At 43.6% G+C, this 12,404-nt stretch overlaps 1 protein-coding gene across 1 annotated transcript in view; it reads left to right on the plus strand.

The window, feature by feature from the left end:
• Positions 1 to 12,028, plus strand: part of LOC148018032 (protein S-acyltransferase 21-like) — a 30,005-nt gene extending 17,977 nt beyond the window's left edge. Inside the window, exons 2-9 of the mRNA XM_087661770.1 lie at positions 3,682 to 3,795; positions 3,881 to 4,276; positions 4,394 to 4,462; positions 4,556 to 4,627; positions 9,509 to 9,637; positions 9,717 to 9,797; positions 9,895 to 10,089; positions 10,178 to 12,028. Of these exons, the coding sequence (XP_087517896.1) occupies positions 3,682 to 3,795; positions 3,881 to 4,276; positions 4,394 to 4,462; positions 4,556 to 4,627; positions 9,509 to 9,637; positions 9,717 to 9,797; positions 9,895 to 10,089; positions 10,178 to 11,422 (2,301 nt within the window). The 3' untranslated portion in view covers positions 11,423 to 12,028. The remainder of the gene's footprint in view (positions 1 to 3,681; positions 3,796 to 3,880; positions 4,277 to 4,393; positions 4,463 to 4,555; positions 4,628 to 9,508; positions 9,638 to 9,716; positions 9,798 to 9,894; positions 10,090 to 10,177) is intronic.
• Positions 12,029 to 12,404: the final 376 nt, after the last annotated feature.

Here is a 12,404-nt window from a genome sequence, read left to right on the forward strand (position 1 = left end):
GAGAACTAAGAAGAATGCTTGGGAGACGGAATCCATATACCAAGACATGAGACAGTCGCATACAATAGTAAGTCACTAGCTGCGCGGGCATTGGCATTGGCTCCTCTCTCCAAGAGGACCTACAGGTTATGAATGCCATGACTAAGGAGGAGCATAATGTACATGCAATAAATATGCCATAAACAATAGCTGGTCAGCCATCATTAAATATTGGCCGGCTGGCATAAATGCCTAAAATGCCACAAATAAAGCACAATGAAAAAAGCTTGAAATATCTAACACATGCCCAACCTAATTTGGCATGCAGAGACTCACACATGACTAACATATCTGCTAATAAAGATTGCACTCCATAAAGCTCCATAGAGGATAATTGGTGCCATCTAACTTGTCCTCTTGTGTGAGGACTCCCAAATGTTGCTTTGATGGGTTTTGTGAAACAACATTGTTGCAATTTATACACAAACTGAGTAGCCAAACAGTTCCATGTTGAAGTGCGAAGTGTACTCAATTGAGTACCAAAATCCCGACACAGGATACTAAAGCAAGTGCAAAATTGTCAAAATTCTCTCTTCTTGAAAAACGCTCCCAAATTGCATAAACAACCCAAATTGCAATTTACAGTAATTCAGTGCCATACAATTGCATATGCCTCAATATGTGTGCCTAACATTAAATGCAACAACTTAATGCTGAAAGTTCTCGATTTTTCATTGCAATTTTAGATTTACAGAAATTTCTTTGCCCAATGTCACATAAACAGCAATATAATGCTGTTGTAGCACCCGTCCAATGCTTGGGGATGTGTGCCATGCAAAAGCCCCAAGATCTTGGTAAAGAAATTCTAAGAAATTTTAGAGATTTATACTATAGCTTGAAAATCAGATGGAGTATCACCTCCGGATGTGTGTCCACAGTAAGTAGCAACTTTAGGGCACCTCAGGATGTGTGTTGGATGTGAGAATAAAAAAACCCCAAATTTCTTGCACCAATGTCAAAGAGGTTGTGCAATCTTGGCAATTTTGGTGGAGATTCACACAGGGAGCTTGAATAAAGAAAAAGCCCCAAATTTTCTAGAAGAAATTTCAAGAACTTTTAGAAATTGGGAAATTCGATCAAAAATCCCAAACTTGGCATGGAGTGTGAGAAATTGAAAATTTAAGTGAAATTGGGGATGAAACAAGCAAGATGGATGAGACATTGCTAAGATTTTTGAAAACCCCCTAATTTAGAAAAGTAGGTTTCTATATGTTTTTCTTCAGATTTGTAAAAAATGATAGATAGGGTTGAGAAATGGCGAGCAAGGCTGAGAAAATGGTGGATAGGGTTGAGAACATCGCGAGCAAGACTTAAGAGAGGCCATGTGTGTAGGGTTGCGTGCAAGTCAGTGTATGGGATTGCGTGCAGACTGAAAGCAATAGCAACACCTCCTTCAAAACAACTACTTCACTTCCAAATCAATAGCTTTTCCCTCCAAAACAATAGCTCCTCTTCCTTTATCGGTTGAGTGGACTTTGTGTGGGTGGCACCAACTTAGCAGTGGAGAGATGTAATCCACATGTCCAGCACCGATGCCAACTGTTGAGAGAGAGAGAGAGAGAGAGAGTTATATTAACGTCTACAAAAGGCCAAGTTGGCCTATGAGACCAAAAGGTTACATACAAAGTGTCTGGGAAGTTTTCCAAGTCCAAGTAAAGCTACTATCTAGTGTTATGGTGAACTAGGTGAGTAGGTACAAAATGGTATATAGACTCGATACAATCTAGATGCACTTCAAGTGCAGTGTGGAACTGCTCATGGAGCGTGGTCATCTTGAGCTGTCTTGCATGGGCCTATCTGGCATGGGGGAGAGAGAGAGAGAGAGAGAGAGAGAGAGAGAGAGAGAGAGAGAGATTAATGTCTACTAAAGACTAGATTAGTCTATGAGACACATCCATGTACAAGAGAACATCCTCATTGTATCAAGAAAGTGTAACGTGGAAAATCCCATCTAATGTGCAATGAATGCGTGCCTTATCTGGGCGAGCCATTAGTGTATACAGCTTTGTCCCTTTGGGCATGTGAGACTACATGTATGTGAGGTACAACAATGCCATGCAGATCTAACTCCATCTACTCAGGATGGGGGGTGCAAGATGTGTGTTTGTGTTTTTGGGGGGTGGGGGGATGGGGGCCAGGGGGAAGCTCTTGAGTATCTCTTGGGTACAAGAGCCTATGCAATGGGCCAAGTACATCTCGTGTGTCGAATTTAAATGATATCTCTTTGGCGTGAGTAGGGACATCTCCAGCTAAAGGTGTCAAGTCTCGGTGTGATTGTGATCTCCAATGCCCTCTATAGGGATAGCCCTCTTTGCCTCATGGTCCTTGTGTGTGTATGTTCTTGAGCTAGTGCTGCCCCTTGATAAAACTTTGCCTGGGCTGCCTGCCGTACTTTGTCCCGTGTACGTGACACTTTTGGAGAGAGAGAGAGAGAGAGAGAGAGAGAGAGAGAGAGAGAGATTCTCCGAGGTCCACACATTTGGACAGCTCTCTGGCACATTTGTCACGACTCACGCCCGTATTGCCTTCATTGTTAATTCGGCCTTGAGTATTCATGGTCATGTGGCCTGTGTTCAAGGATTATTGTTATGGCAGATCTCTTCTATGGTTTTAGTGGATCTGGTTCTCCTTTGATGTGGCTGCTCCTTGGCTGGATATTGTTTGCTCTATTCCTATTGTGCCCTGAGCATGATGTTTGTGTGCTAGGTTTTTTGTAACCTTTTGGTTTGACTTGAGAATTGTTAGGATTTTTATGGCTGGCCAGAAGGCCTGATGTAAATACTTATTTAATTTAAGCTTCTTCATTTAAAAAAAGGAAGAGAGGTTAACATCTACTAAAGACCAAATAGGCCTATGAGACATCCATGTACATGAGAATATCCTTATGGTATCAGGGAAGTGCAAAGTGAAAAATCCTATCTAATGTGCAATGAGTGTGTGCCTCATTCTCTAGGTGAGCCATTAGTGTATACAAGTATATCCATTTGGGGATGTGAGACTATATGTGTGAGAGGTACAACAATGCCATGCAGGCCTAACTTGATCCAGTGATGGGGTGACATAAGATGTGATTTGGTGGGGGGGGGCGCTCTTGGAACAGGCTCCTGAGTATCTCTTGGGTATAAGAGCTAGCATGACAGGCCAAGTACATCTCATACTGCTGTTGAATCTGGGTGACCTCTCTTTGGTGTGAGTAGGGCCGTCATGCAACTCTGATCACCTGTGCCCTTTGTAGGGAGACCCCTCTCGGTCCCACAGTCCCTGTGTCTGTATGTCCCTGAACCAGTGCTGCCCCCTGGTAAAACTCCACCAGGGCTGTCTGTTGTACTGTCTTGTATACCTACCAGTAGTAGGGATGCTCTGACTCAGGATCTCCAGTATATGGCAGCAGAAACATCTCTGATCTGGTGTAGTCATCATTGACTGTATGGTCTGCTGCCCCTGGAACAATGTGTGATATCTTGTTTGCAGAAATTAAACTGAAGCAAATTGTCTTCAGCTAATTGAAATACGATTCTTTATAAAGCTTGATATAAGAGTTTTCTGTTAAAGTTCCAACATAAGAGGTAAACCTAGGTTATGATAGCATCATTTCTTTTCACAGGCTTAAAGCTGACCCATTATTGCACTATTGTTTTGTAGGTTGTGGCAATCACAGTCTTTTTCCTCCTAGCAACGGCCTTCTATGTTTTCCTTGCTCCTTTTCTTGGAAACACAGATTTGGAACATTCTGCTGTTGCAATCTATTCTGCAGTAGTAAGTCTTATCTTCCCATTCTGTAAAGAATTGTAATTAACGTAGATCTTATCTTGAATGCTAAGAAAGCTACCTTACTGTGCAGGCATTTGCAGTTTTTCTTCTCTATGTCAGGTGCACAGCTATTGATCCAGCAGATCCTGGAATCTTTCAGACGAGCTGGAAGTTTGTGCCAAAGGAGGGGAAGGGACCCCTATCTGAGTCGTCTTCAGCTCTTACCTCAGCTCAGGGCATGGCTGGACAGTTTCCCAGATTTGCAAATTCAGGAGGGAATCCTGCAGTGACACATTTTGATGATCAGGCGAGTAAAGTGCCCAACCCCAACGAATTCAGGAAAAGGGGAGTTTTATGGATCTGCTCTCCAATCCTCGTATGCATGTTGGGGTGGCTTGTGAAGGATGATAACTGTAGGAAAGATGTTGCTCAGCACCAAGCCGCCACTGATGAAGATGTTTTGTTCTGCACATTATGCAATGCAGAGGTAAGACATTACTTTGGGTTGCTGCTAAGGGATGACTTGTGTGGCTTCATTAATTTGCAAACTAAATACAGCACTTTATAAAGCAAATCTTAATTAAGCAGCTTCTGTGCTATGCAGGTGCGCAAATTCAGCAAACATTGTCGAAGCTGTGACAAATGTGTTGATGGATTTGATCATCATTGTCGGGTATGAAATTGCAAATACCAAGCTCTGTAATACCCACCTTTGTTCAAATTATGCATAAAGCCTTCTCAAAATTGACTTTTCTGAATGATGCAGTGGTTGAACAACTGTGTTGGGAGGAAAAACTATGTCACATTTGTTGCACTTATGGCTACTTGTCTCGTGATGGTAAGAGACATCTTCGGTCTTGTGCTTGGTCAAAAGTTTTGAATTACTGTTTAACTATGCCTCTGAAGAAGTTTTGTTATTTGTATTTGCTGGTAAAGTGCAATGTGAGAGAGATTGGTGGCAGTTGTGACTGATCTCTATGTTTGCTCAAAAACCATGCATATTAGATATAAAGCAATTTTAGTAGCTAAAGAAAACAAGCAGGTCTTTTATGTGTGCAAGACCCCCTGCATTAGTTGAAATAGGGCTTGCTGGATGGAGGAATACCTGCTTAGGTTTGGTTGGTTACTGGAGGCTTAGATTTGGCTGGGTACTAGAGGCTTACAGGGACTCTTGATAAGGAGCAAGTTAGCATCATTGATGAAAAGTAATCCTTGTCAAATGCAAGATTTGTCTTGGTCTCAGCTCTTTTCAATGACGATGATGCTATCAGTTTGTAGCTTATTGTGTCTTTATTTTTTGTACATTCATATTTAATTTTTTGAGGTTTCATTGATTGGAAGTCAATTTTTGGTTTTTAATATGGCATTCTAGACCCATTACCCTCAGTCATGGATGTTATATTGGCTTCTGTTGCCTTTGTTTCGAGCCTTCACTTTCACTTTGACTTATTGGATTTTTCCCTTCCACTCCTTAAGTAACCATTCATTGTACCTTGCTTTTTCATTTATTTCATGATCGTTTCATTCCATACCATGCATTTATCAATCATGTTGCTTGTACATTTTTGTGCACTCTGTTAGCCTTGTTGTTTTTGACATAGTATCAAAGCCAAATTTTTTGATACATGAAGTATTGTAAGTATTACGGTTTTCAAGTGTACCCAAGCTCTAATATTTGATGTCTCAGCCGGCTTTGCAAAAACAATCCCCATGAAAGCCCTTACCTTCTTATTCAATTTCTCCATTGATTAAGACCCTTAGGGTACGGTATCATCCTCCATTATCTACAAGAATTTCAGCATCATTGTCCTTAGATCCTTGGAAGGCACACCTAATCAGGGCAACTGCTTGGAACTCTTGTTCATAGCTAGACCCAATGTTAGGTTTGTATACTAATTATGATTTATGCAGTTCAAAAACACTTATTCATTACTCCCTTCGCCCTATAGACACCAATAGTTAGTTACCATGGAGACCTAGACCCATATCAATATGTAAGCTTGAGAAGATCTAGAAGTCAAAGATCCCGTACATGTATATCTTGAACTCTTATGTTTTACTTCTACGTGTATATCCTCCTGGTTACGAACCTTCACGGGACTTCAAGTCATAACCTATCATCAGGCACAAAAAGGCACAACGGAATGGCACACAAGATATATCAATAAGGAATCCTTGTATTCATGTTATCGAAAGATACAACATTGAGGCACATCTCAGGACTACACCCTCGTGACACCGCATATGTGAGGGTTCACCACTGAGTACAGGGAATCACACGTAAAGTGGAAACTAAGTAGAGTTCAGAGTCACTACTACTCCCTATATAGGTGTTTTTGGCTCCAATGCCACGGTTTAGCTACAAAGCCCATAACCTTACACTCACTCCTGCTTAATAGATTACTGTCCTCAGCAATCTAAGGGTGGTTTCTTAACTCATTTCGAGGTCTTAACACAGCTTATGCTATCAAGTTGGTCAGTGTTTGCCGGTCTAGGACTTGACTCATTAGCGGGGTCTTAACACATGCTTTTCTATCAAGTTGGTCAGTGTCTATCGCACTACTACCTGGGGGTCTTAACACAGCTTATTCTATCAAGTTGGCCATGGTCTACCAATCTAGACTTAGTTCTTTTTATTCTTTTGCATTTCAGTCCACCCTCGACTCAATTACATTTGAGGAGTGGGGGCTTCATAGTCCTAACTTGATGTGGCTTGGTGCTTATGGTGTTGTATGCCAAGCTTTGTAGGCATGATCCCAAGTTGTTGTATTGTTGGGGCAAGGCGTGGTGGTGTAGTTGTAGCGATGTTGTGCCACGCCTTAAGGGAGATAGTCCATTGCATTGCTCCTTGCGCCATTCCTCCCTTTCTTCGTGCCATAGCCTTGGGCCTTGGGGACTTGGGTCTCTTGGTTTGTTTGCCAAGACGCTTTGCCCCCATCGCCAAGTCAAGAACTTGGGCTGTTTCCCTTGGCCTCCTTGCCGGATCTTTCTTGCTTGCCGTGAATGTAGACAAACCGGTTGGTTCAAAGTGTCTTCTCGTCATAGAAACATGGAACGGGGAACGGGGACGGGGACGGGGACGGGAACGCCAAACCTAGGGAACGGGGACGTGGGAACGGGAACGACATTTCAAAAATCAAAATTCATGAAGTAAGTAGGAACGGGAACGCCAAACCTAGAGAAGGAAGAGAAGAAAGAGAAAGAAGAGAAAGAAGAAGAAGGAAGAGAAGGAAGAGGTTGGAGGTGGGAGGAGAAAGAAGAAGAAGGAAGAGAGGGAAGAGAAGGAAGAGAAGAAAGAAGAAGAAGGAAGAGAATGAAGGTGGCTGGGGGCAAGATGCAGGCGGAAGCAATATGCAGGCGGGAGCAGGACGCGACCGGGCGGAGGTAAGTTTTGCCACGTGGCGTTCCCTGTCCCATTTCAGACAGGGAACGTTCCCTGCTGCGTTCCTGTCTGAAACGGGACAGGGAACGCTCCATCATTTGGAAACGCGGTCCATGACGGATACATTCCGGGGACGGCGATTCCGCGTGCCGGGGGGCCGTTCCGGCCGTTTCCTGTCACTATGCTTCTTGTACTACAAAAGGTGCGGTCTTGGTGCATGGCACCTCTTTGGCTCTTCTTAGCCTCATTTGGAGTTGAAGTTCTTGAAGGGGAGTGGAATAAGTCATCACACTTAGACCGGATTTTGGTTTGCGGAAGTAGAGATATCTTTGAAGTTCTTGGGGTGACACCCATATGTGGGGTGCTTGATGTGTCATGGATCTATAGGATCTAGATGACAACTCCTTGCACTGCTTGCGGCCTGAATGTTGAGATTGCAATCTTTACTAGCATTGAGTATGGTCCCAACGAGTTCCATAGTCCAAAGACATTCACCTTAAGAGTGACTAGGAGAGTTTTCCAAGACTCAATTAGCAAGGTTCCCTTCCATGACACTAAGTTACCTTGATTAAACCATATTGCGCGAGCACTCCCTCAATCTCTCCCTTCTTTGAGGCTTTGTTCTCAGACTCATTTTGTCCAAGCTCATAAGGGTTTGCCTGTTCGGGCTCAAAGGTGTAGCCAATGACTCCATTGCTGAAGCGCACTTGGTTCCTACTTTGATTTGAGTTGATTGGGATGGGATGTGGCCTTTGAGCAAAACCTTAGTTTGCTTTGTCTTTAGCTGCGAGTTTAGCTTGGGGGTTTTTGGAGGCATCTTCATTTTCATCTCTCATCTTGACTCTAGTGGCTTGCCTCCGTTTTTTGGCCTTAGGCGCCTTCTTTTTCGTCTTTCTTTTTCGTCTCATTCTCCTTCTCCTCATTCTCTATCTTTCCTTCTTCTTTTCGGCCTACTTTAGCTAGGTTTATCTTTTCTTGCTCTCCTTGTTCTAGCCCATCTTCTTCCTTTGGCTTCCTAGCTCTCCATACTTGTTTTTCTAGTGTGGCTGCTTTGTCTCTTTCTACTTGCTCAATCATTTTCCTAACTTTCTTCTTCTTGTTTTCTTCTACTCGATTCCTCATATCTTGCTCGAGCTTTTCTTTCTCTTCTAGCTTCTTTCTAGCTAACTCTACTTGCTCTTCTATCTCTTTCCTTCTCTTTTCTTGTTTCATCTTTTCCTCGATCTTCTCTATGGCTCCATATAATAAGTCTTTTTCTTCTTCTATCCTATCATCTTTTTCTATCTCATCCCATATTTACATGATTCTATAAGCTTGTTTTGGACGAACGAGCTCCTACCAATGCATCGTTGTTCCATTGCCCTCAACATCTCCAGTGCGCCGCTAGCTCCCCGCTGACCCGTGGTGTGTGTTGCCAGCTCCCCGTCTTCTGTGTCACCTATCCCCCCTCGTCTTTCCCTAGCGTGACCCCCTCGTCTCCCCCCAGTACGACTCCTCCTCCCCTGTTAGTCCCTGCCTGACACCACGTCTTCTGTCCCTTTCTCCCCCTGCACGCCTCATCTCCCTTGCTGCAACACGCCACTGCTGCTGCAACACGCCACTGCTGCCCCCTCTTGGAACCTCACCCCCCCCCCCCCCCCCCCCCCCCCCCCCCCCCCCCCCGGCCAAACCCGCGATGTGTCCTCCTGCTTGAGGATCTGGTTCCCTGCCCCTCCGCACTTCCCTCTTCCCCTCCCCCCCGTCTTTTCCCGTACTGTCTTTCACCTGTTTGTTTTGTGCAACTATGATAGCTCACACCTTTCACCTAACGCCGCAACATGACACTCCAAACCTGGTGCATAGGTATCAAGGTCATCTCTGCTTGGCACAAACTCAATGACATCATCAGTGATGAAGCTTCATCATTGATAGTGGTGTATCTGCCATGCTGGTGCAGTGCAAAATGTCTATCTAGAACTATATGGAAAGTTGAAGATCGTCGAATGGGAAGTTTGAGGTCACCTTAGCTTTCACATGCCAGTAAAGTCAATTTGACTGATTTCAATGGGTTTGAAAAATTGCATGTGTCATGGACTTGCTACATTGCTCTAATAACTGGCTAGCTGTGCAACAGACTGGTTAGCTGCATAGCATGGTCTTGCTGTCCATGCTCTATATGTTTCTTCTGTCACGTTCATAGTATAAATATGTTGTTACAACTTGAGTTAGAAGAGACAACTTCCATGATTGGTGGCTGTTTTCAACCAATAGTTTCAATGCTTGGGTTTTGTTTCTAACCAGTTTGAACAATTTTTTTAATTGAAAGTTCTTTTATTGCCTGGTGCTTCATAATTGCAGCTTATACTAGATTGGGGAACTGGATTGGCAGTACTAGTCCGATGCTTTGTTGACAAGAGGGGCATTGAAAAACAGATTGTAGCGAAGCTTGGAAATGGTTTCTCAAGAGCACCTTTTGCTGTTGTGGTGGTAAGTCAGTTGGATGGGTAATGTGCTGTCAAGATTCTTTTTAATTATGGACATAAAGATATGGGTGTGCCAACTGTAGGTGCTGGTTACCCTGGTTCCTTTATTGGCATCCATACCTCTTGGAGAGCTGTTTTTTTTCCACATCATACTGATTAGAAAGGTTCGTTGCTAATCATGTAGTTAATGTGCTTCTGCAACCCAGTCAAAGAGTGCACAATGGATTCATTAAGGCTGCTACAATGGGTCTTAATTTTTAGGGAATTACAACTTATGAGTATGTGGTAGCAATGCGGGCACAAACTGAACCACAAGGAGTGCCAGAAGCAGAGCAGCAGAGCATGCCATCATCTCCAACAAGCTCAACAGCAACAGGACTCAGTGGCTCAAGTTCCCTTGGTCTCCAGTACAGAGGAGCCTGGTGCACTCCTCCAAGGGTTTTCGTTGAGCATCAAGTAAATGCAATGCTTTTTGCTGCTTGTTTTGTTCCTACTTGCTGAAGCTATTTAGGCACTGATTTCTTTTATTCCATCTTTGTAATAGGAGGACGAGGTTGTGCCACACTTGGGTCCAGGCAGGGTTCCATCTACTGTAGATCCAGATTCTGCAAATTTTGCTAGTAGAGCAGAAATGAGATCACAAAAACGTGCAGTTAGAATCAGTGCTTGGAAATTGGCAAAGCTGAACCCTAATGAGGCAGTTCGTGCAGCTACAAAGGCTCGAGCAAGCTCATCTGTGCTGCGTCCAGTAGGAGCGCGTGATGTGGCAACATCTGAGATTGGCTACACATCGAGTAGCAATGCAAGTGTACGAAGCAATGTGAGTGGAGATTATGGTTTCATGGGAAGCAGAAAAGGAATCAGGCAAGATATTGGCTCACCTAGAACAGCCTATCCTCCCAGCCGTGCAACCAGTGGGGAGTTCGGAGGTGTCAGTCGGAGCAGTTTAAGCAGTCCAGGTCACACAACTGCTAATAGCTCTGCTGCACTTAGCCCTTTACCTTTAGAGAGGTATGGAAACACAGCAATGCTATCAAGATTCAGAGGTTCTTCTCAAAATGTACAAGGACAAATGTCCTCTGTTCCTGCTGATAATGCTAGACAAGGTCTGCCTATTTATCATGGCACTGGAATGCTGCCCTCATCCATTGAGTATCCGTCATGGTCAGAAACCACACCAGTCAGTGTTGCTTCAAGTGCTGGTGAGAGTATGGATGGCAGACGGATTGACACGGGTGTGGTTGATACAGATCCGAGGTATCAATTCAGTGCAAGTGCAAGAGAAAACCAAAGCACTGTTTACTGGGACCGTGCAGCCGGCAGATTCATATCAGTACCTGATAGGGATCACTTAATAAGAATTTCAAACCTCCCATCATCACAACATCTACAGGGATCATCCAGTATGGCTCTACAGACTCCTCCATCAACTGAGGAGGTCACTCGACAAGGTTCCCCTTCTGAGAATGTTTCCACAGGTCAAGGTGGCTTGTCCAGTGAACCCAGGTCATTTACTTCACCTGACAATCTTCTGTATACGGGGACTTCCATCTTTTTTGGGGGACCTCTCAGCATGCCTGTTTCTGGAAGTACGAGAAAGGAAAATTCACCAGTATCAAACAACAATACAAATCGACCTATTAGACATGGGGCAAGTAGCAGTATTCAGGTACCCAGCACTGGCGAGAACACTACAATACGGGGATCTGCTTTAAGATCTCAATCTCCTGTTTTTGTTCCCCGGACCTCGCAGATGCATCCTATGTATCCACATTTTGCACCCTCATGACTTCATGCTTTGTGAGTTGCTGCACAATATCTACAATTTTCTGCCTGAAGCCAAGTGGGGATGCGGTTGAGACTCCAAATTGTCGCTGATTATTGGTCCTCTGCTGAAGGAGCCAGGGCCTCACTATTAGATGGATTCTGCCTTCCTAAGCCAGTACAGGCGGCACATCTAGTTGGGTGTGAGGTAACTGAATCCTCCAGAGATTTGATGGTATTGCTTTGATGAAGGCTGGCGGCTGTTTTCACAGCTATGCACAACACTAAGGCACCCGTTATATGGATACACAATCATCATCTCATTACAGGGCAGTGGTTTACGTAGGGCCGTCCATGGATAGGATACACACTTGGGAGCCTTAGCTTGTAATCCTCATTCACCTACATCTGAAATAGGGACTCGGAAATTGTACGGAATTTGTTTGTACAGACAAGAATCAAATGGATTTCTCCTCTTTCAATGGAAGTATGGAGATCTTCTATCTTCATAGCAGATCTTCAGCGGGTATTTGTCTTGAATTTTTCTTGTATCAATGTTGGACCCTGATGAATCAATCTGAAATGGTACGATGTGAAATCGCAGAACATGTTCTCTCTTTCTTTCGTGAAGAATGTTCCCTCTTGCGTCCAACATACTCTTATATTGGAAAATCAATATCTCTTGCCCAAATTGAATCATAATGTCCAACTAAGGTCTTGAATAATCTATTGGTAATACCATAGTTCATTATGCCCAAGAAGTATTTTAGTACTTGTATCCTTGCTCTCTAATGGTTCTCTGGAGGATCGTTTCATAACCTACTCAAGACTCCAATTACATAATTAAGATCTAGCCTAGTATTGCATAGAGAGATAGAGCTTACTTTCCACAAGCTTCCAATACTATTGACGTCCACAAGTGTGGCAATGCATCTTTTGATGATAGTTTTGCATTTATTCCATTGATGAAACCACTAATTTATAGTTCTTGATCCTAAACGCCTTCA

Source organism: Lygodium microphyllum, chromosome 21 (assembly GCF_053477565.2).
Source record: "Lygodium microphyllum isolate KBCC chromosome 21, Lygodium_microphyllum_v1.1.10, whole genome shotgun sequence".
In the NCBI taxonomy this organism is placed as follows: domain Eukaryota; kingdom Viridiplantae; phylum Streptophyta; class Polypodiopsida; order Schizaeales; family Lygodiaceae; genus Lygodium; species Lygodium microphyllum.